At 38.1% G+C, this 25635-nt stretch overlaps 1 protein-coding gene across 1 annotated transcript in view; it reads right to left on the bottom strand.

Moving 5' to 3' along the window:
• Positions 1–25635, bottom strand: part of LOC104492374 (ATP-binding cassette sub-family A member 13-like) — a gene marked incomplete at both ends in the record, with an annotated part of 84818 nt that overhangs the window by 20657 nt on the left and 38526 nt on the right. Inside the window, 5 exon segments of the mRNA XM_010134927.1 lie at positions 1334–1442; positions 6772–6859; positions 7806–7924; positions 9654–9726; positions 11342–11588. Of these exon segments, the coding sequence (XP_010133229.1) occupies positions 1334–1442; positions 6772–6859; positions 7806–7924; positions 9654–9726; positions 11342–11588 (636 nt within the window).

The following is a 25635-nucleotide window of genomic DNA, read 5'->3' as shown; positions in this document are numbered from 1 at the left end:
GGAAGTGATTGTCCTACTGTAATCAGCACTGGTGAGGTCACACCTTGAGTACTGTATCCAGTTTTGGGCCCCTCACTTCAAGAAGGACATTGAGGGGATGGAGCTTGTCCAGAGAAGGGCAATGAAGCTGGTGAAGGGTCTAGAGAACAAGTCCTATGAGGAGCGGCTGAGGGACTGTTTAGTGTCAAGAAAAGGAGACTGAGGGGACACCTTATCACTCCCAACAAGGAGGCTAGAAAGAGGTGGGGGTTGGTCTGTTCTCCTAAATAACAAGCTATAGGACAAATGAAAATGGCCTCAAGTTGCACCAGGGAAGGTTTAGGTTGGATATTAGAAAAAATTTCTTTACAGAGAGGGTTGTCAAGCATTGGAACAGGCTGCCCATGGAGGTGGTGGAGTCACCATCCCTGGAAGTACTTAAAAGACACATAGATTTGGTGCTTAGGGACATGGTTTAGGGACTCTGGCAGTGCAGGGTGAATGTTTGGACTTGATGATCTTAAAGCTCTCTTTCAAACAAAATGATTCTGTGATTACAGACAACCATGCTAGTTTTTCAAAAAGTCTTAAAAATTGGTCATAAGCTATTTTAAAATTTCTCTAAACCAAACTCTGTGAACCTTAAGAATGAAAGTAACTGGAATGAACAGAAGTTAGCCTGAACTATCAAGCCCAGATTTCAACACCCTAAAAGATCACCAATGTTAACACTTATTGTTTGGCTAAAGTAATTGAAGAAGTCAGTTTGTAAAAATCTTTATTTTAACTAGTTATACAGTTCAGGGATGTCTGAATCAGAGAATTCAGATGCCAAATATACTAATCTCTCTTCTGTTAGGTAAAATAGTAAGATATACCATCCTCTCCTGTTCATTGAGTAATGCTACGGAACATCATGTTGCAGTGTGAATTTACAGGATACTCTGGGTTTGCCCTGGATATTTTCCTAAGAGGATAAAGTGTCAAAGAAGTTATAAATTCCTTCTGCATTGTGCATTAATGATACTGTTTAAGCAAGTCCTAGAACTAGTTTCACAGGGACTAATAGCCCAAGTATAGCAAACTAATTGTCACTTATTCCACAGGAATGTCCTTTGTAAGAAACTCATATGGTATAGCACGCTGTAAATTCACATTTTGCCTTGTTGTGTACTACATTCTTCACACAAACAAACCTTCTAGTCAAAAGTTCTAGTTTCAAATCCTCCCAAGAAACGCGTGACTCTGCAATCCTACTTTATACTATGGGAAATTTTCATACTGAAATCACTTTAGTTTACTTAAAAACTACTTTTCAAAAGATATTTTAAAAGGCTTAAAGAAGTGCTATTACCATACTGTCTCCAGTCCACATCAGGAGGCAATTTCATCCACAGAATGAAGTTATTGAGTTCATTTAAGTACGATGGGAGTGAATGGAAACCTCTTTGGTTGTACCACACCTGTAGGAGAGAATCGAAATTGTGAATCAAAATTGAGTTGAATCTGAACACTGATCTGGAAGCTCCCATACCTTGAAGAATTACAAAAAACATTTAATTCTCCTGTTATGACATGTATTTATAGAAGATGAACTAATTAGAACAGAATCAGTTAATTTGTGCAGGTCTTTTAACAGTGTGCAGCGGTTTGTTTTCTACTGTTGGAACTGTACACCTGTGTTAACTGAGATTATCTAATGTAACAGACAACTTTGTCTCTTCCTTTTGCATATATTTGGTTTGACAAAGAGTGGGGGGAAATGCAAAAGTAACATTTCCCAATTTAATTGAAATACAAAAAGATGAGTGAAACTAGTGTTACAAGTGGAGAACATTACTGAAATTCTGAGAAGACTTAAATAATACCTGTAAGTGACACACAACGTAAACTCTCTAGGAGCAGAATATCCTAGAAGATGGGAAAGAAAGAATCAAGGAGGTACTGTTTACAAGGTGAGTATGAAACTATTCCATAAAGGCCAAAGTTGTGTCTCCACCTTCAACAAGCAATTATCAGTGGTTTGTTAAGCATGGAGGAAATTAGTATGGACAACCTTTAAGGCAAACAAGGCAAGCCAATCTCTCTGAGGAGCACAGGGAAGCAAATCTACTGTAACATAAACTTTATCCTCAAATCATGCAGAATCACTCCAACTTGATAAATATACTCAAAATGCACAGGTCCATGTGCTAGAATCATTGCTGAGAGCCTGACATTTCCCAAAATCAAATATACTGAGGTTCGAGTTTTGCTTTGCCTTTGGAAATCGATTCAATTTCTATACCTCATTACTGTTAATCATAGTGCCTTTGAACCCACATCATTCATACTGAAAAGTAGGTCAAATTATTACAAATGTTTGCTTTCAGTGTTAGTGACATGTTTAAAATTGTCTTTGATTACTATCCATTCCTCACTCCACCATAACCTTCCATCTCCTCTTTTGTTTATGCAGTTGAAAACTCTTAACCTTTCCCCATTTCATATCAGCTATTTGCTAATCTGCATTTTGTACACCTCAGGTTGATGCTTGGCAATTCTCTCTTTGTGTCTAGATTCTGGACCATACTACAAAGTCCACCGTTTTTAATACAGGTCTTTCTTTCCTTAACAATCATCTTCTAGGATTTCAGTTTCTTAGTTCCTTTCTAAAATTACCATCTACACAGTTACCTCTTGGAAACTTTCCTAAAGATGCTATTTTCATTGCTCTGATCCTGTTCTCATCTAAATTCTCATCTAAAATGGCTCCGCCATGTACATGTGCCTCTTCTTGAAACTGGTGTAAACTTCCAGAGATTTTATTTATATATAGAGAGAGAGATACAGATCTATTTACTTGCAGATAATTCTGTTTTTCCTTTCTTGTAGTATCTAGCTACAATCCTTGGGCACTAGTTCCAGACTTTGACTGTTTTTCCTGTAGCATTCTTTTCCATGTTTCCCAGTGCAGGTTGTCTAGTCTTCAGGTCTATTTCCCTCTCTTAATATATAGTTCTGATTTAATTTCCTGGCTACATACTTGTTTGGATCTCTACACCGTACTCTGTTGTCAGGCAAGGTTTACAATACCCTAATTATCCATTCAATTTCCTCCCATTTATCCTATATCACGCTTTCAAACACTGGGCTTCACTGTCATTATGCCTCTCACCCTTAAACCTTCTTTGCCATGAGCTCTGTTACTCATTATTTTAAAAATGAGGAGCTTTGGTCTACCACTACTCTTCCTTGCATTAGCTTCCACATTTTCTGCTCTTCTTTACATGGTCTTCACAACTGTTTGAAATCTCAACAGCATCTTATGTCCCCACATTGAAAGAAAAGAAAAAAGAACAAATCCCAAACACTTTCCTCCCTTTGCAAACCCACTGGGGTGGGTCATTTGTCGTGCCCCAGTTCAGTTCCCACAGGTTACTCCACAAACTAGGTCTCCCATTCTTTAATCAACAAACTGAAGAGTTTTTTAAATAAATGAAGTTAGAGCCTAAGTGTCCTGAGGAAACGAGCAAACCTTTGCACTGCTGGATCTTCCATGCAAATGGCAACCAGAGCTAAGAAACATAAACAAGGGATCAAGGATAGCCAGTGTTTTTCACAGCTCTCCACACCCATTTCTTACTCTTTTTAAAAGAGATCTGTGCTGAACAGAAAGTTATAAATATATAATGAAACTCTAATGCAATCGTGTTCATTGTATTGGTAAAGAAAAGCAATTAAGAAAACACTAAAGCAAAACTCTGATGACACATCCTCACTTAATTGAAGCAGAGGAAAGGTCTCAAGTGCACACACAACAACTTAGAAATATAACAATGTAACCAATATTCAAATGAAAACACAAAAACCACACCAGAGCATTGTGTGTAACAATATATTTCGATATGTCACACATAAATCAGAATTCTTTCTTCAAGCTACATTATCTAACTCTATCAAACCACCAGGAAATAAACAAACTGAAGCTGGATGTTTAATTGTTTATAATATTGCAAAAGAGGCATTTGAGGTTTGTTCACTTCATCAGAAGATACATTTAAGTTCTTTTTTTCTAAAGTCGAGTTATTCTAAATCGATTGCAAAAGTAAAATATTAAAAAGGAAAAATATTAGTTCCAGCTGAAACATCTTTCATATTTCTCGTGTGCTACACATGTAATTATTATCAGAGGGCAGAAAAGCGATGAGCAATGGGAAAATGTGTAAATTAAGATGATTAATTTTTATTTGCATTGATTTTTCTTCTATCCATGGTTGGTAAAATCCTTTCTGAAGAAAAAGCAAGGTCCCTCACTACATTAGATATCAGTTCTATAAAGACATCTTCTCCATTATTCCATATCATTTTTACCTACTCGTAATATTTCAGAATAATGCTAGGCTGATCAAGAAAAAAGGATGAGGAGGGCAGAGAAACCCCTAGGCATTGCCGCACCAGATTTATGATGGTGAAGCAGAAGAAAGGGGTATTTGACTGGAGAGGTACAAATTCCTCTGGACACTTAGTGTAAAGCCTCAAATTCCAACCTGTGAGACTGGAAAGATGCATGCTTAAGAATGCCATGTAGACAGCACGAGTTGCCTTTCAGGACTATATAAAATTACCACATGGTCTTCCTATATTTAATTATTCATTTACAGTCCTGAAACAGCAAATTTGAGGAGGAGTTGTGCTTTTGCAATGTAGCAGTAATCATCAATGATTGAAACCATTGATTGTTGACAATCAGCCACATTTGTCATGTGATACATATATATTCTCTCCATATGCATGCACGTACTTTTTATGTAGTATATACAGCATAGTAGGATTAGATATAGTAAAATAGGTATTGAGTAGATATTTTTAATTTTAATTGGAAAAAATAGTGACTTTTTGAATAGACTAGAATAACAAAGATTCAGAAATTTTCTAAAAGGAAATGAACTGAACAGTAAGTCTCTTGAAATGCAAATTTCTCATTTTCTTTCACACCAGGCTGTGTAAATGGTATATACACTGTCTCATGAACAGCATGAAAGGTCAAAGTAAAAGTCTGGTCATTAATTACTGAAAGGTTAATGCAATAATTTGACATTGCATCAGTTGAAAACCACTTCCAGGAGGTATTTTAGATAACACAGTGCCCTTTATAAATCTACTCCCCTGTTTTCTTGGGGTCTGAAATACAAAGCTTACTCACTAACAGTATAACTATAATTCATCACTGTGCTGATGGCAGGTGGAGCTCTATGCCAAAGACAATTTAAAAAAAAGGGACACTGACAGAAACCAGAGTGCAGGCACGTCAAAACGAGAGTCTAAAATGATTAAAGACACAGGACAAAAACAGTCAGAAAAGCACATCTTACTGCAGTCCTCTAGGACTTCAAGTTCCTAATGAAGGACTGATGGAACTATTCAAAGCTGTAAGAAATCTGGGTGTAGAAGAGGTATGCATATTCATTTTGGTCATTTGTGATTCCCCGTAAGGTAGGATGTGCACATAAGAGATCTTTAACAAAACTACATGGAAAAGACGTTGCAAACAGGCAGTGATTTTGCAAAACCAAACGTGAAATTATATTGGAAAATATCTGTGTTGTTTTAACACACAGTTGATTAAACACTTCATCCCTAAATGAATTTTTGGGGTAGAGCTTAATTACACCATTCCTTCTCTTCCTTTATAAAAGCAACTAGAAACTAGATTTTATACACCCAGGAAACACCTTAAAGGTAGAAGCATCTTTCTTTCATATTCTGATCTAGAATCTGCAAAGTCCATAGCTTTCTCTTAACGAATCTGTTTTGCCTTGAATACAAAAATTGAGACCACTAACTGATACTCTTCAATACTCCTCCAAGACTGCTGTTACTCTACTCTTTACCATTCTACCTTTGAACAGATCTCAAAAGAACCTTTCAAAGCATTCCCAAGAAAAATAAACCCCCTTGCACTGATAACTGCCTGTTAGCCCTTAGGTTCTTTCCCAAGTTTTCACAGTATGGAGAAACTGTATCCTTCCAGTGAGTGCCAAAAGGCAAGGGAAAAGCTCTTTATTTCAATTGTGCTTAGAATAATTCTTCTTTTCCTGACTTTAGAGGTCTCTGCAGACAGAAAACAATAGCTCTGTGTAGCGTTGCAAGATAGTACGATCTACTATCAAGAAGAGGTTCAGATTTTACAACCTCATTTTTCAGCAAGGCACAATTCTGTTTCTCCAGGATAAAAAAAAAGATGGAAATTTTCTTATATTTGAAAAGGGTTAAACACAGAGTATAAACAGAGTAGTAGATTTGTTATGCAGAAGTTGCTACTCCTAGAAGCTAATTCTTTACTTTTTTTAATTTGTTGAGTGAGGCATGGAGGAAGAGAAATGTAGCAAGGAAAAGTATTCCTTGCAGGAATGAAAAAATCATCAACCATAACTCAATTTTTGAGAAGTTCAGTGAACTTTTGTAAATTCTGACATTTTATTTTTGTAGAAAACAAACAAAAAGGAATATCCAGACTGATTGCCTAAAAAAAGCTTTAAAGATGAGCTCAGACTCTGAAATAAGTTCACAGGAAAAAACAATGAAAGCCGTATGATTTGACCCATTTAAAACTGCTTCTCAGAACACAGGACAATACTTCAAGAATTATGAACAGAGAAGTGGACTACAATAGACAGGGTTTTTCTCCCAACTTCTAAATGAAAGGATTTTATGTAATGATTTATTATTTGGTAAGTGCTGTGAAGTCTGGAGCCTGAATAAGCAAGCAACATACACATGTAAACACACACACATACATGCAACCCTCACCTTAGCCAGAGGCTTAGATTCGGCGTTATTCAATTTTTTATCTTGAAGTTCAAATGCTTTCCTTCCTCCAAAAGACCAACCACCATATCTGGTAATAGAAAACAAAGCGATAACAAGTTACGTGCCTTAAGCTTGGCAGTTTTTTCTTGTGATGATAAAGAGGTCATACCTACATTGATGCTTTATTTTTCCTCTGAAAGTAAAACACAACCTCCCACAAACGCCTTCTCTGTTAAAAAGGAGGAGCTCAAAGTACTCTTGAATCCAGTGAACATTATTGATCTCTTCCAGCAAAAAGATTCTCTCAGATAAGAATTTTTACTTTTTGAAAACTGAAACCCCTGAGCCACAGGAGACATATTCTAGCACAAATTTTTCATCCTAAGATGTTTACCTCTATTTTTATCAAATCAGATACACTTTTTTTCTAATGCATAAATAGCTAATGCTTTCTTCTCCTTGAAAAAAAGCATACCTGGTCTAGTATTTCCATCTATGTCAAAGGTAGCCACTGAGCTGTACAGGCACATAAGTAAACCTCAAAATAGAGCAGATTATAACCCCTGTGGCTGGTATCACAGATTATTGGGCATACCAGCCCTTTTTACTTCAAAGAAAATATTAATTGGTTCATATCCACCTCTATTTGCTTGAGTCTTTAAGGAATGAAAGCTATACTGCTCGTTTGATTTGCATATATACATTTTGTATACACATTTTCTTTCTCTGAGATGCTGAAATAACTCACTGCGTGACAAGAAGAGCCAGGGAGTGCCTACATTATCATGTAACTGCTGGAGGAAGCTCTGAGAAGTAACCATGGAGGAGATTCACTGTTACCTTAGCCTGACTCTACACCTTGATAATAACCAACCAATAAAGGCAACTACTCCTTATCTTCTCTGTGACACAAGAGACAGTAAGTCTCTGTGTGACTCCTTATCTTCTCTGTGACAAAGTTTATGCTTTCGATCAGGAAGGACTGAGGTTTTTATACACAAAGGATAAACAAAGGTTAGGTATTTTAAGATTACCTTGCTTTGTTGGAAGCCCTCAGTAAATATTCTTCCACAATGAACCCTGAAAGATTATACAAAATATGTCCTTTCTTATTCTTCACATAGGGAGCAGAGGTATTGAAACTTGGACACACCTGAAAAACAGTATACATAGAACAAGTAAAGCACTCTTAAAAATCAGTGGCACTACATTTAGTCAGAATTTTTAATTTTATGTAGATTTTACAGCATGGCTTTTCAACTGGGTTTGCCTTTCTCAGCTTTGCTAACTTTTCAATAAATTTTATAGTTTCATGTTTATAAGGCACCTCAATAATTGTAAGGGTCACCTACTTACTAGAATGACCTTTAATTTCTCTTGCAACCCTGTCAGTCAGTTTTGTTTTGAAAAAAACTCAAAACTTGTACATAAGTTTGGAAAGGTTTACTATGATGAAAAAGGCGAGACGACTATTCACCTGTTGTACCTGAGAAGAAACACCAAAATGGCACCAGATGAATACGAGATGAAAACAAAATTCTAATTGATACAATATGCTTCTAAAACTTTCATTGATGGACTGCAGAGAAGAATAAAGGAAGATGTTTTCTAATGATTCAGTGGGATATTCTCACAACCAAAGAAATGGAGACAGATATTATGATCAAATATATCAGAAGCCTTATAAAGTACAGTATGTATATCAACTGAAAAATTTTAATGCTTGACATCTCAACCCTACACAAATTAAAATTCCCTCTCAAAGAATCTGATTTTCCTCTTTTTTCTTCTCTATGCCTCAACACATACCTGTTCTGCCTCCACTGTCAAGTGACTTCTCTCCTTTGAGCTTTCATAGTTAATGGGCTGCTTTATCTAAGTTTCTTGTATTTTAAATATGCATCTCATTAGTATTAGAGGCAAGTCTGTTCCTTGCCCAGCAAATTAAAAAATTAATTTCCTCCTTCCACTTTTCCAAGAACTGTATTGCTACATTTCAGATACAACTTTTACTCTGAATGTTTATAATTTTATGAAGGAAATAACTTATTTGTTAGAATGGTCCCATCCAGGGAGATATATTTGTCACTTCAGACAGTTTCACATTTCTATTTATTACTCAACTTCAGAGCAAGTCAGCAGAAAAACTTGTTAGACAAGAAGGCCAGAAATTCATTAACTTTTCCAAAATGTTTTCCTTCCTCCAAGGCTCAAATCCAAAGGTTTCAAATCCAAAATCAAAATAAAACTCTAACAATTAAATCTCATTTACAAATAGATACCTGGTAGCTTCTATCAGCTAGGATCACCTGGTAGTCTTCCAGATATTAATGGAAGTGTTATGTTTTAATCTTGTTTTACATGAGGTTTTTTGTAAGCAAAGTCCTAAGCAACCAGCAGCTCAATGCAGGTGATTCTCGCCCTCTACTCTGCTCTTGTGAGACCTCACCTGGCGTGCTTGTGTTCTGTTCTAGGACCTTCAACATAAGAAGATCATGGACCTGTTAGAGCGAGTCCAGAGGAGGACCACAAAAATTATCAGAAAAATGGAGCACCTCTGCTCTGAGGACAGGCTGAGAGAGTTTGGGTTGTTCAGCCTGGAGAAGAGAAGGCTCCAGGGAGACATTCCAGTACCTAAATAGAGCCTACAGGAAAGCTGGGGGGAGACATTTTTTCAAAGGCATGTTCATAGGACAAGGAATAATGGCTTTAAGCTGTCAGAGAGTAGATTCAGACTAGAAAATCTCCGATGATAAAAAGTGCTCTAAGGGTTTACTTCCTCATCCCTTTTTCCAGCCCTTGAAAACTCAGAGTCAAGATATCAGATGTAGTATACGCAAAACATAATCTTTACATATATAGATAATTATAAAATTACATACCTCTTGTTCAGCCGCACATCCACATGCATCCTGGTGTGACATAGATTCCATCTGCCAACATGAATTATTTTTTCTAATGGGAATAAACATAACAATAGAAAAATCCATTAAATGAAAGGAATATATTACTTATCAGAAGAAATCCATAGAGCAACGAGCAAATCTGGTATCTTGAACACCTTCTTAGCATTTAATCAGTGACAGCTGTGTCTAAACCTTTACCTATTTTACTTATTTATATCAAAGTGGATTCACCAAAAATATTTATGGAAGTAAAGCAGCAAACTAGCTGCATGCCTTGTGTTTGTAACAATAACGTGAGTAAAGCATGGTCACCACTCTGCATTCCTAAATTTGGAAATCTGGAATGCTTCCTAACAAATATTGTAATTATCATCTAACCTTCTTTCATATGGACACTAGACTTGATTAAAATCCTCCTGAAATTAATCAGAAAGCTGTCACTGACTTTTAAGGGACTTAGATCAGACCTTTAACATAAAGCCTATTTATGTACTTTACTTGGATGCCAGCTCCATCTGAACAGATTTGTCATCAACCTCATGCTGCCAAGAAAAGTATAATATAGTCCACATTACACAGAAAAAAAAAAAGAGTTTAAAACATTTACAATTTACGGTTAAGGAAGTAGATACTTTATCCACAGTTACCCTTGTTTTGAATGCATGCATGCGTGGTCCCAGTCAGAGAAATATCTCAGTAGAATTTGAGAAAGGTTTCCCAGGTTACCATCTTCAGTGCTGTTCAAAGTGGGCCATGGGGCAGAGGGAGGAGAGAAAAGAAAAGAAAACCAAACATCTTACTGTGTCTCATTCTATTAACTTTCAGGTTCAAGATCCTACATGTTTACCAAGAAATTAAAGAACTATAAAATCCATGCATAGAAAACATACCAAAAGAGCAGAATTATCTCATTCTAAAAACTATATGTAAACATGTAAAGAAAATTCAATGCAATTATGGCTAAACAAATGGTAACATCTCCCCATGGCCATTTTTCTCTTTATAAACGTGTATTCCTAACAGTTAGCATGGTTTAAGTGTTTTTATGTTTCATTTATAAATTTTAAAAGCATCATGTTTTGTTTATGAAGCTGTCTTGATATTTGTCCAGTAGAGACAGCGATCTGTATGTGAGATGCACTCGATACAGAATAGTTCAGAGATAAGCTATACATACTCTACATCTAAAATAAATAAATTCATAAATTAGTTGATTTCAAAGCTTAACGTATAGAAACTAGAGGTTGAGTAAAAAGTGCACCAGGCTTTGTTATCACTGTGTGACTTTCAGACCTGAGAATTGTTTTGAGAAAATGGCTTCAGACCTAATCAATTAGTGAAAATTAAGCATACAAAGACCTGTTTAAATACACTTGTGCATTTACATATAAATGGCCATTGTTTGCATTGAAACAGATTACCCAGTTCAAACCACTGCAAAGTCTTTGCCTTTACTACAGAAAATCCTTTGCACGATGCTTTTCTAATTTTTTCTCTCCTTCATAATAACCTATAAAATTGTACTAAACACATGAAAAAAAACCGGCTATCATAAAATTTAACCTGTTATTCTTCCTAGAACACAAATAGTCTTTAAAATGTAAGAACTCAAGGGTAAAAGTTCAAGAACCCTGGATATTCATGATAACGGATGAGCCCGTTACCTAAAGAAGGATTCTGCGTTGTCATAAAGTCTTGGTGTCAGCTTGAGAGAAGGATATTCAATAGCCAGTGGCTTCACACTAAACAAGGCCATTGCCAGTGCAACAAAAAGGACAGGCAGCAGCACATTTGACAGACTTCCTCTCCAGTCTCGCCTAGTGTGGTGAAACCTCTTCACCAGAAGGGCAAAAATCTGTGTGAGAACAAGATGGGCTCCATGCACACTCGAGGTTCCCGTAAGTGAGATATCTGTGTAAGACAAAAAAAACCCTCCTCTTGACAAACAAGGAAAATCATATTAAACACTCAGTTGCAAAATTTTCAAACGTAGAACATAACAGCCTTTTTTGATAGAAAAAACAAAACTGCATAAATCTACAATGTTCTCCTGGATGGAATAGCATAACCCCCCCTCCAAGTATAACTAATTAACTCTTCCTATAAGGGAACACAGATATTCAGCTAACACGTTAGCTTTTTATCTCCCTGTATACAGATAGAGGAGTACTGAATATCTTTTCTCCCCATGATCCTTGCACTGGCACAACCATTGTGCATCGTCATCTTCACTCCTAAACAAATTGCTATGACAAACATGGCCTGTATTAACACTAAGGTATTGATCCATCTTGACTGAAAATGGCAACATTTCCACAGAGATTTCAATGGGATGTCCTCAGACTATATAACAGATCTTCACAGATGACAGAGACAGAGATTCTGATAAAAGCATTCCCTTCATTTCTCTGCTCATACGGGATTGATAAAATTTTCTGTGTTAGCCAGTGCAGTTTTCATAATCCCAGCTCATGGGCTGTCTCTCACATTCCCATGGGAGTGCGTCCACAGCTTATTAACATCACACCAATCAGACATTTTGCTGATAGATTATCCCTCAATTTAATTTTATTGTTCTTTGTTGGACACTTGTAAATCACAGTAATTCACTCTGCCTCCATTTTAGACTCTTACATCTTCTACGTATGTGCAGGCTTTTACCAGCTCCTCTTACCTGTGGCCTTGCCAGCCTGAATGCACTGCAGCCCCTTTTCGTCCTTACAGCATAGCAGTATTTGCACTGTAACGAGGCTGAACAGCCTGTTTATCACAGCGCTCAAAGACACACTGTGTTTTATGATCCCTTGTGATTTGTCTCTTACTACCTTCCCTTCTATATATTGAGACCACTCTAAGCAGAATTTCCATGTTACATTTTCACAACTACTTGTAAAGGAGCTTTCAAGTAACTTCAAATTAATTGTCCTTCACTTAGCACAGTGTATTTCCGGTTTACTAGAACTTTAATCCAGAAGAGAGAACTGTGGGACAAATGGGGAAAAAAATTATCAGAAAAAGAAATTTTCAAGAACAAGAAAGAAGAAAAGTTCAGCAAAACAGCTCACACTCTGTATTCTACAACTGGAGTGTGAATTATGAACTACTTATTTATTCTATTAAAAATTATGTGTATTTTGCTATGAAAAGTTATAATCAGGTAGACATATTGTGGGAAATTGTGGCTTTTACAGTTTGGACACAAGCTGAGATAGGGCTTCATGGTGATAGAGAATACCCCATGTGGATTTCTCAAGGATAAGACTTTTGGAAAAACACAAACATCATGTCCAGCTCCAAGAAAAGCAAAAATGATCATTTGGGTAAATTTAGGCTGATAACCCTCAGTTTCCAAGAAAGTTACAGACCACATCCTCCAGAAAACAACACCCAGGAGATGAAAAACAAGAAATGACTGAGACTAGACAACACAGAGTTGGTTAGGTTGAACCCTGCCACCTGAGAGCTTCTCATGAATACGGTACTGTTTTGGTGAATGATGGAAGAGCAGTAAATGCTGTTTACTTTGACTTAAAGCCTGTGACATGGTCTCACACAGTGCCCTTAGGTCAAATGGAGTGAAGACTCCAAGGACCACTGGCCAGACTGCCAGGCACCACACTGCAGGCTGTGAGCAGTAGTACTGGGTCCAGCTGAGGAGAAGCTGGTTACTAGGACTGTCCCTCAGAGGCAATGATGAGCAAAATGCTGACTAACAGTATTTGTTAACACACATACACACACACACACACGTGTGCACACCTGCACCTGGAAGGGATCTACACTGTTGGTGGCATCTGCAGGTCAGGCACTGGGGATGAGGAGAACCTCCTAGTAGAAGGAGCAGCTCTCTGGCGGCACCCAGGGACCCCAATGACAGCCAGGAGCAAAACCTCTGCTCAGAGAAAGGACAAGAAGCAACAGGCACCAGCTGGAACACGGGAAAGTCTGACTTATGTCAGAATGAGTGAAAGATGCTTCAAAATATTTGCCCCTTTCAATGTCTGGAAGAGGACTACGATGGCTACTTTCTGGGGACATAAAGAGAAATCAAAGCTGCCATTCATTTTTTTTTCCTGAATAGAGCAGAGAGAAATTATAAACACAATAATTCCAGTTGTGATACGAAGAGAAACTGTCATCCTGAATAAAAATAATTGTACATTTGGTCCACTATCCTGACTTAATATTTATAATGCTGGCCAGTGGAGACACATGACAAGAAGATGCAATAAACCATTAGGTTGGATATTAGGAAAAATTTCTTTACAGTGAGGGTTATTAAGCATTGGAACGGGTTGCCTAGGGAGGTGGTGGAGTTCCCATCCCTGGAAGTGTTTAAAAATCGTGTGGATCTGGTGTTGAGGGACATGGTGTAGGGACCCTGGCAGTGTAAGGGTAACGGTTGGACTCGATGATCTTTGAGGTCTCTTCCGGCCGGATGATGATTCTGTGATTCTGTGATTCTGTGATTATATTAGAAGTACATTTGTCTCAGGGACTTCTTTTTTAAATTGGCTCTTTTTTTAAAAAAAAAAAGGTGTCAAATGTCTCTCTGAATCGTCTTATATTTCAATCTTTAAGACCTTGAATTCTGACATTCCTTTGTGCTTCAGTTAAAAAACAAAAATCTTTTTTATCTGTTTTTAATTTATTCTGTTTGATGGTACCAGATATGCCCTTAAATCTTGTTTCAGGAAGCAGGTTAGAGATAATTCCAATGTATCTTCTGCATTAATAATCTCAACCTTTCAGTCTCCTCTTATAAAAATCTTCACATCCAGAACAACTTCACCACTTGCCTCAAGGACCCTTACAATACCACTGTATCAGTCTCAATACATTGTGTTCAAGATGGCTGTGTCTCAGGTGTGGAAACACGACTGATTTACATGATAGCATTGTGCATTCTTGTACTGAGTTACGTGTCTTAATGCATCATGCTGTTTTGTCTGACTGCAGCCACACTGGAAAAGTTGCCTGCATTGGGCTTTCCATAATTGATTCAACATGGCTTTCAAGACACTCAAGGTATTAAATCACTCAAAAAAAAAAACCCAGAAAACAAAAAAGAACAACAACCACAAACCAAACAAAAACCTATTCCTGTGCACACTTGACATTTAACCCCTCATGTTTCTTAATCCTACATATATAGTCTCATTTAATTTTCTTTTAACTAGAATCTACAGAATTAAATTTTTCTTCATAAAGCTTGAAAGTCACCATCTACATTTAGTTTGTAAGAAGGCATTAAAAGAAGGACACATACATGAGACAAACAGTTTCTGATTACCACTGCTAATCAACAAGACCAGCTGACCTCTCTGTTATGAAGTCAATTTTTTATGCACAAAGGTCGCAGAAATAATATCATTAATAATTTAGATCAGAAAATTAAAAATCTGTTGCAACTGTTAGAAGCTGTCTTCCTTGACCTACAATTCCAATTATCAGCAAGAAGTGCAATTACATTCACAATTAAGTTGTCCTTCCCAATTCATCCAGACTCTCCTTTATATTATGGAAAAGATTTTTGCAGCTTTCCAGTTCATATAGGTAATATCAGGCACAAGGAAACAGCACAAGTCCTAAAATTGAGAACCAAGGTTTTGAAAATTCTTGCCTATGGACTGCTCTAGAATTAGGAGTAGAACCAAATATTGTAAGAGTTTAAAACTAGATATTAGATGGTCTTTTTTTTCCCCTTTTTTTAATGTCTAGAAAATAATTTAATTTTACACTTTTTTCATTACACAATAAATAAGGAAAAAAAAGATAAAGGAATAAAAGAAAAATGAGCTGTGTAATGGCAGTGTTAACAGCCAGGAGAAGACATTTTCAGTTCTGCTTCTGTCATTTTGGCATATAGACAAGTCATTTAGAGGTGGTCCAGATTTTGGGAAGATAATTCTGGAACTGAAATACCCTGGCAAAACAGTTGAGCTACCTCACATGAACTGGTTGCATTGGGAAGCTGTATCTGCTTATTAGCTTATCAGAAACTCAGTGCCAACAAGTAGTTCTAGGCTGAGCTAGTGATCTGACATCGTTCTGCATTTCACCATATGCCATACTGGCAGAGAGTCAGTGCTAGCCCACTGATCTGTGCACAGCATTTCTTTAGAAGGTATAAAAATGTCCTTCATATTCTTATGTATTCGCTTAATCATTATAAAAGTATAATATTGATTTTGTTTTCAGGAGGATTTCGAGAACCAAGTTTCATATAAGGCATTAGAATAGAAGGCCCTTTGATGGTGTGAGGAATAAAAGGAATGTGCCTCTAGTCTGTGTTTCATGCTGTGATTGATTCTTGCTTATATGTAATAGTGTCATGAGCTGTCTCCATACAGATCTGGTCAAAAAAAAAATCTATATTTTGGGAGGAATTTCACAAGAGAGATTCCCTTCTGACATTTTTAGATGTAAATCCTCCCATTGCCCCCCAGAATATTTCAAGCATTGTGAATATTTCTTCTAAAAAGCTGATTCAAATTGTTTCTATGTTAAGAATTCCTTGTTCAGAACACCAAAATTCAGCAAAACTTACAGTTCCTTCTCTGTCCCCCATATATATCGCTTAATCCAATTAAATAACATTTTTTGAACAGAAAGCATTTTTTAATTTCTAATTAAAAATTTGTCTTTACGTTCTGGGCCCCAGATTCCAGAATGGGATTCTCAAGGGCCTGGAAATCATAGAATCTAGGTAACTGCAGAGTTCATCAGTAAATTTAACTGATTTTAAAGTGAAAGCATTGGTGTTTGGCACTTCACAACCTTATAGAGGATATCTTTCCCAATTACCCTGCCAGTTCAGGGTGTGCAGTTGGATTCAATGATCTCAAAGGTCTCTTTCAACCAGATGATTCTGTGTAATTCAGATCTCCCACGCCCTTTACTTCAAGCCAGGTAGCTGACTGACCAGAGGATTTCCTTCCTTTATCTAACTCATTCTTATTGTTCAAGATTGGACACGTTTAACATTTTAGCACGCTGAAGACCACTGAAAAGACAGCATGAAGCACGTAACTGATTCCTATTGGAAAAATCAAGAAAGAACCTGTATAACCAAACAAATGTGCTGAATACTCACCAAAAAAACCCAACACCCGAATCTCATAACCTGAAAAAATCCTGTCCCTAGAAAAACTACCAGCAAACTTGAAAAGTAGCCTCTTTGAGCTCCTTATTTTTGCATTTCCCAGACAAACAGGTTTGAACACAAGTTCAGAAAACAGAGAACAGAAGGTTCAGAAAAGAACGGGGCAAACTTCATTCAAATTACTCATCCTCTATTTAGAAGAAAGAAATTCTAAAGTCAGGCCTAAACACAGCAGCTATGGTGAACCCCCAGCAATATGTACAAGGCTGAAGAACTGGTAGGGTATCATTGTACTTAAATCTCTTAGAGGCAGCACCACTTTACAGTACCCTCACTCACCTGGTTGAAGAGGAGATACATCTGACCTTCACTGGCTAAATGAAAGACTCGGCCATGAAAAGTGCTTTCATACAGAAGGAAACATGTAAAACATGCAGGAGTTAGAGGACAACAAGCCTTCATTGATAAAATAATTTCCTGTTTCTTGCTGCACTGTTATCAAATCAATGGCAAAGGTGCATCCAAACAACAGCATTTTATCCTGGATGACACTGTTTGCATTCAAAACAGTTTGTTGCGGGTGGTGAACACATTATCATCATCATGGCTTGGCTTCACGAACGAAGATCTGGGAAGGGCTTTTCCCACGCCCACTGCAAGCGATGAGTGCACCCTTCGGGCCTGCACGGTGGATTTTTTAGGTGAGGCACCAGCGTGTGCGTGGAACTGGCTCCACCCTTTACACCTGAGGTTCATCTGCCAGGGCCTAGCGAGCTTGGACGGTGACAGCGAAGTCCTCGGGTAGTAGGTTTGGTTAGAGTGTCCTTCTCTTAGATGATGGATGCCTTACAAGGCTAAATGAGCTCCATCTGCATGGGTTTGGAGTCAGAGTTGTCCTTCTCCTAGGATGGCTGCCCGAAGGCTAGTGAGCCCATCCTGCCCGTGGACACACTTTGTCTGACCCTTCTGTTGAGACCTGTCTGGCCTGGGAGACCCCACCGGAGGCACATGCCACCACCAGCACAGCTCTCAAGGGCACGCAAGCTCCTTGCCCACGGCAAGGGGGTGCCCGTGAAAGAGTCACTGCTCTACCTCCGGATATCACAGACCTGGGCATAGGGCAGCTGGGGCCTGCCAAGAACAGGAGTCCTGGAGGGTGAACACATTGTACAGACTCACCTAAGGAACACAATTAAATGGCCATGGAAACTACATTGCTAGTATCCACCAGAGAAAAGGAAAAAAAAAAAAATGACAGAGGCATAAGCATGATTTTGTTCCCCTCCTTCCTGCTCTTTTATTTCAGTTTTTCACAAAGCACTGTGACATAATCTGAAAAATGCATAGTGTGACACATAATACATGTCAATTTGTTATCAAATAAATGAGGTGCAGTGGTTTTTTGGGGTTTTGGGTTTTTTTTTTGGGGGGGGGGAGAGGAGAAACAGTTAAAATGAGAAGTTTTTCCAGCCGTAGTTTCACATGAAATATGACTGATACAAACACGTTAAGCACCAATATAAAATACTCCACGACTTTTGCACACTGATGCACCTCAACCCTGCTTTCCACAGGATAGTTTTGGGATGGCTAACTAGCAAACTAAGAATTAATTAAAACCAGCACCAATTTTCGGGTACCAAATAACCCAACGGAATAGAATACATTATAGTTATTGAAATAACAAACTGCACAGATTACATTACCTAGACTCTCAACAGCTCATTAAATGGGTATAGCATCTTTCCTGACACGGGCTAAGTAGTTAGAGGTGAAAATGTGGAATCATAGTTACCACACTGCAGACATCTGTGCAACAAATGACTACCCCCAATAAGTTTGATTTCTACGCCCCAACCTCTTCAACTTTTGCACACATTACTAGGTGAACTTGAAAAAAGTCCATCTGAATCTCTTCCTATGGCAGTCCAGCATCAGAGTATGCTTCTGAAAACATCTATAAGTAGTCAGAGCAGGAGATTTTTAGCGTTAATAAAGAATCCAACTCAAGGTGTTTACTCATTCTTTCCAGACCTACCATAGCCGCAGCCACATTATAAATATCATCCTTTGAAAAAACACAAGGTCTGAAATTAAAGTTAGAACCTACTATAGCAGAATCACAGAATGGTAGGGGTTGGAAGGGACCCTGAAAGCAAAAAAGTTTTTCTTTATGTTTACCTGGAACTTCCTGTGTTGCGGTTTGTGCTCGTTGCACTTTATCCTGTCACTGGACACCACTGAGAAGAGCCTGGTCCCCTCCTCTTCACATCCACACTTTAGATATTTATAAGCATTGATAAGAGCCCTTCTCAGCCTTCTCTAGGCTAAGCAGACCCTGGTGTCTCAGCCTTTCATTGTAAGAGAAATGCTCCAGTCTACTAATCATCTTTGTAGCCTTCCATTGGACTCTCTCCAGTAGTTCCCTGTCCTTCTTGAATGGGGGAGCCCAGAACTGCATGCAGTACTCCAGATGAGGCCTCACTAAGGCAGAGTAGAGGAGGAGGAGGAGAACCTCATCACGTTCTTAATTCACACCAAGCTACCACTGGCACTCCAAGACACAAGAGCACACTGCTGGCTCATCATTAACCCCTTGTCCACCAGGACTCCAAGGTCAATCTCCACAGAGATGCTTTCCAGCAGGTCAGCCCCTAACCCGTACTAGTGCATGGGGTTATTCCTCCCCAGGTTCAGGACTTCACACTTGCCCTTGTTGAACTTCATTATGTCCCTCCTTGCCCACCTTTCCAGTCTGTCCAGGTCTTGCTGAATGGCAGCACAGCCTTCCAGTGCATCAGCCACCCCTCCTAGTTTTGTATCATTGACTTGCTGAGGGTACACTCCGTACCTTCATCCAGGTCATTGATGAATACATTGAAAGAGACAGAACCCAGTACCAAGCTCTGGAGAGCACTGCTAGATACAGGCCTCCAGCTAAACTGTGCCACTGATCACAACCCTCTGTGCTCTGTCATTCAGCCAGTTCTTGATCCACCTCACTGTCCACTCATCTAATCCACACTTCCTAAGCTGACCTATGAGGATGTTATGGGAGACAGTACCTCTATTGCCTGTATTATACAAATATGTGAGCACCACTGAATTCAAGCCAAATATCTCTTAGCATTTATACAAATTAAATAAACCAAAAAAATTAGATCCAAATTTTCCTTTTCTTCACATCTTCACAGACGTCCAGGACAATTTATAGTAGATATTGTATTTCCACCATATGAAGTATTAATTTAGGAATCTGTAATGCCCATACAACATATGAAGAAGGAAAGCCTGCCTCGTGAATTCATGTACCGTACTGAAACACCTTAGCACTTTGACTGTTTTAACCTTCCATTTAATGCAGGAATACCCAGTCTCCTACCACTGAATAAATCCATTAAGCTTTCTCATCACTCATATCAAAATAACAGAAAATCCTCTGAAAGTATAAATGCCACATCATGCAACAGCACCTCACATGGGGTAATAGATAAGAATTTCAGGACACATGCGCATCACGGCCACTCTATTCTAAGGGTACATTTGGGGAAGTCGAAGAGTCCAAACGGCATTTATCAAGTAAACACAGTAGTTAGAAAGGCAGTGAACGGAGACCTCTGCTTTTAATTTATGGCCCTGGTTTATAATCTTACCTTCCCAAACCTATTTGTCTATCTTCTCATTGCATTCACTCTTAAAACTAGACTGCACACTGTCAAAGGTAGTGAGAATCTGACTTTTTTATCCTTACTATTACTCTGTAGGGTGTCTGGAACAACAGGGCTTGGCTTTAGATTGGGTTTCCAAGGTACCACTGATAGTATAATAAACAATAATAGCCACCACAACAGCTAGGAAAAAAACAACACCCTAGTTGCTGCTGAAGTGTTAGCTGATACCAAAACATCACTTGTTTTTACTAGGATGAAAATGGGTAGCTATAACAGAAACTCGACTGAGTACATGTTTATTTTGGAATGTAACATTTCTAGCAAACAGTACAAGCACCTACTTGAGTCATAAAAGCACTGTCATAATTTTCAATGAAGGGAATTAATTTTCAAGTACAAAATAGACTGTTTTCATCCTTTCTCCAGTCAGAAGCACAGAAATAGTGCACAAGCATAAGGAAATGGGAAACAATTGTGCTGCCTTCCTATCCATTACCCTACAGACCCCAAAGAGAACCAAAAAAGGCTGTTACACTGACAGCCAAGCTGATTTGATGAATGGCCATCTAAACTAGTCTGGTTCTGACAAAAAAAGGAGAACACATTGCTGAATGCACTGTTCCCATAATTTATAAATACAGGGTTTCATGTCTTTCTGCAGCTGTGACTTTCAGTGCCTAATACAATCTCTGTTGTTACATTTCCATGTTTTCTTCCACTTTTCCTTGATTTATATCTCTTCTGTACATTTTAGTCAGGGTTACTGCCAGCCCAAGCCATACTGAAAAAGAAGTTGGAGTCCAGCCCCACATATTTTTTAGCTTTATTTGAACTCTACAGTGGCCACAACACTCTCATGAGATGCACATATTCTTTGGAAACAAATAAAAGACAAATATTCAGATAGGTGGACACAAGCCTATCATGCCTTGAAAAGGCAAATTACTGCAATTTTGGGAGCCCTGATTCCTGATTCTGAGTTTCTGCATGATTAACTTGCAACATTAACAAATACGTTAATTTCAGTTTCCAAAAGATAATTTTCCAAACAGATAGGCTTTTATTGCAGTACTACCTTGCCTGTGGTGATGCACCTGCTACAAATTGCCATGTGGAGGAAGGGACAAGAGGAAGAACAGGTGAAAAACAGGCATAGAGTGGTGGCTACAAAATGGAAGCCTATTTGCACCTTCTCTTTGTATTCTTTAGAAGTACAGAAGCAGAGAAGTATAGTAGGTCAGAATTGCCAAAAAATTATCCCGGTTGATTACATATGCATTTACATATACATATCTCAGACTTCAAAGAGAAAGAATACATTTGTGCATGCACAGGCAAACATCTAGCACAGAATCTTCTGTGCTAGAATATACCTGCTCATTACAACAAGCTGCACACTTTTTGAGATCTGTTCCTTTCTTTGTAGAAGTGTAAATCAATACTCAGAAAGCTATTAGAATTCCACAGAGTTCAACCCATGGAGTCAGGTTGCAACATTTCAAGATTGAATCTGATGTAGACAATAGGGCTACAACCCACAATACTTTTGCTGTTTGGTGAAAATTTGGACAGCAATACAATCTGAATGTCCTCTCTACCATAGCAATTGACACCAAGTGTGAGATTTAATGCTAAATATCTTAGCACTTTGAAACTAGACAGATTAAATGTTCCAAGGGTTGAAGAACTATATATTCAAACCATATGTTCTCAGGTAATTCCCACTAGTAACTTGCTTCCCAGAAAGGGGACTTTTAAATCGTAGCTGTACAGTTTTGTACTGCAGATGACATTCGTTATTCTGCTGCTCAGTTTGCAGTGAGCAGCCTTTGAAGGCACTGTATAAAACACTCTAGAATAAGTCTCCTGGAATTGCTCAGAGAAAACAGACAACAAAAGGAGCAAACCCTTTCAGCAGACCCAAGATTTCACCCCGATGAACAAGGACATTCTTAGCTGCTTTAACTTTTACAGTTTGTGACTTGCACTTAGCTTAATATGAACAAAGTACTTGGTCTAAAATATTGCAACTTCCATAATAGACTATTTTTAGATACTCGCTCTACTGGGGTTTTTCTGTTAGCAATAAAATCATATCAGAGTTTGCCCAAAACTGAAAGATGACCGAGTTCCACACAAGGCACATTTTATTCAGACCCACAGCTACAGCAAACAATTGAAAAATGTATTTTATGAACAATCTCTTTCCTCAGGCATTATGGTATCTCATAAATAGTGATATTAAACAGCTGCAAGGATCTTGATTAACAGAACCAACTGTTACATTTTTTCTAATGTCTCCAATGAATACGGTAACCTAGAGAAACTGCAAAATAGATCAAGAGACCATTCAAAAAAAATTATATGGAAATAAATTTCCACCTATACAAAAGTCCAGCACCAGGTCTACGCATCATGAAGTCCAACTTATATATTTCAAATGAGGAATAAACTGGCAACAATGTAACACAAAAATCTTTGCGAGGTGTCACCTTGTGAACTATGTAAGTTTATTGCATAAACAGTTTGCAAAAAGAACTGCAAACCTAAGTGCTGGTTCTCAGCACACTGCCTTTCATACTGAATCTACTTTGGATGTTGTGACCTGTAACTCCTAAACAGTTTTTTTTCTTAGCTTTGTTAGCATTCTACAGAACTACAATGAAAACCTTGTAGTCCTGCAGAAAGTTGCTGGTATCAAGAAGAGAGGTATGTGACTATTGATACTGTCCTTGTGGGCTTTTGTAACAGAAATGTTTTAGTGACAGAGCAGAAACAACAACTATTTTTGAAAAGATACTGGACACGTGAAAATCTAGTTTCATGTGGAAGTATCAACCTCAAATACAGCTTTGCTAGCACAACTAAGATGCGCACCACACCTTCCACATACATATGGTATTTACTCTTTAGATGAAGCAAGGTGTTAAGGAGACTCCACAAATCCCCTTCTCTAAGCAAAGTTTCATTTCAGAATGAAAATTAAGTATATTTAGTCTTCATAAGCATTTCTTTAAAAAATTGACCATTTACATTAAATTACTTATATAATTAAGTTAAAGTATCTGTACTGGCTGGTGCAACGGCATTAACAAAGTAAAGTTACATTTTAAAATCTTTGTGTGCATATGTACACTATTTTAATCTATAATAATATATAAACATATAGACACAGAGGCACACTTGGAAAAAAAATTCTGTAAAACATATACTCCACCCATAAGCTAAAGCAAGTCAAGGAACCACAAGAATTTACTTTGTATGTAAAACCTAACAACTAGCTATTAACAACAAATATTTTCTGACACGCTATGTGTGACTTTGTATAAATTATCAGTCAACACTTTCTCCAACACATAGGCCCCATATTACAAGGAGAGAAATAATCAGCTCATCCTGATCATGACAAGTAAAGAAAACTCCTCCCACTGAGCAATAGAAAGAGCTTAAGTCACAAAGGACATCACTATTTAAGCTAGGAAGAAAATATTATTATTGGTGTAGCAAAAGCCACATTAGTCTTACACCAGACAACCCAACAGTGCTGTTACATAAGGAAACACATTGTTGTTTAATTTTGCTCTTCAGATCAGATGATCACAGAAACAATATACTGAAGAAAGATTTTTGAGGTTGCAAACATGAAAACAGTGTAATAGTGCAAAAAGTGCAATCAGGTCATTCTCAAATAAACACAGAAACACTGTCTGCCAGATTTCAGTTATCCTCTGAGAAAGAGTTCTACCTCTCTTACATTCTTCTAATTCGTTTCTTTTTTCCTTTTTCTTTTTAAATTACTTAGGAATCATTACAACATGAAGTGGAAGACAAGCAGTCCTGCAGAGTAGAGAACAAGACTCCTGAATATTTCATTAAATGACAGCATTTCAAAAATACCACAAAAGATCACAAAGGCTGTCAATACCTTTTCCTTGTCTGTAGCTGTTGTAATAGCCTCCACAAAACACAGGATCTGAAAGAAAACAGAAAATCCTAGAGTGCAGAGGAGAGGTTGGAGAAAGTGAGACAGAAGGAAGCACTAGCAAGTCTGACAGAAAACAGAGCCTGTATAAAGAAATATACTGTCAAGAAGAAATCAAAGAAGGGCTTAGAGGCAAGACGTAAGTGCTACACAGCTGAGATGATTTGATCACTTGGTTTTCAAGACATTAAGGAAATTCACATTCTAACAATTACCTTTGGATAAACAAAGCATTCTTAGTGCACCCACAACTACCTGTATCCTTTGTCTTTCAGCTTGAACAACTGACTGCATGTAGAAGATGAACATCCAAGCTATTTCATTTCTGAAACAAGCACTACTAATTGATAATGTGACAAGCAATCTAGATCACAATGGAGGCAAGGCAACAGGTTGTTGGAAAGAGCAGGTTCGAAATATTCTTATACATCTATATCATCTCATACATCCATGCTGAATAAGGGAAGACCAACTGCTGTTATCTACCTAGATTTCTGAAAAGTATCTGACACTGTCCTGCATGACATCTCTATCTTTAAATTGGAGAGACATGGATTTGACGGATGGACCATTCAGTGGAAAAGGAATTGACTAGATGGTTGCACTTGAAGAGTTATTGTCAACAGTTAAATGTCCAAGTGGAGACCAGTTATGACTAGCGTTCCTCAGGGCTTGATATGGGACCAGAGCTGTATAATATCTTTGTTGATGACATGGACAGTGGGATCAGGTGCACCCTCAGCAAGTTTGCTAATGACACCAAGCTACATGGTACAGTCAACACCCTGGAGGGAAGGGATGCCATCCAGAGGGACCTTGACAGGTGGGACCGTGCAAACCTCATGAAGTTCAACAGGACCAAGTGCAAGCTCCTGTACATGCATTGGGGAATCCCAAGCAAAAATACAGACTGGGAGATGAGTGGATTGAGAGCAGCTCTGTGGAGGAGGACTTGGCGGTATTGGTTGACGTGAAGCTCAACGTGATCCAGCAATGTGCCCTTGCAGTCCAGAAAGCCAACCATATCCTGGGCTACATTAAAAGAAGCATGACCAGCAGGTCAAGGGAGGTGATTCTCCCCCTCTGAACTATTTTTATGAAGGAGATAACTTAATTAATAGAATTATCCCATCCAAGGAAATATATTTGTCACTTCAGACAGTTTCACATTCCCGTTTATTACTCAGCCTCAGAGAAGGT

This window comes from Buceros rhinoceros, unplaced genomic scaffold, assembly GCF_000710305.1.
Source record: "Buceros rhinoceros silvestris isolate BGI_N320 unplaced genomic scaffold, ASM71030v1 scaffold3884, whole genome shotgun sequence".
Taxonomy (NCBI): Eukaryota; Metazoa; Chordata; class Aves; order Bucerotiformes; family Bucerotidae; genus Buceros; species Buceros rhinoceros.
The sequence above is the reverse complement of the archived record's forward strand: the minus strand, read 5'-3'. Positions and strand labels throughout refer to the sequence as shown.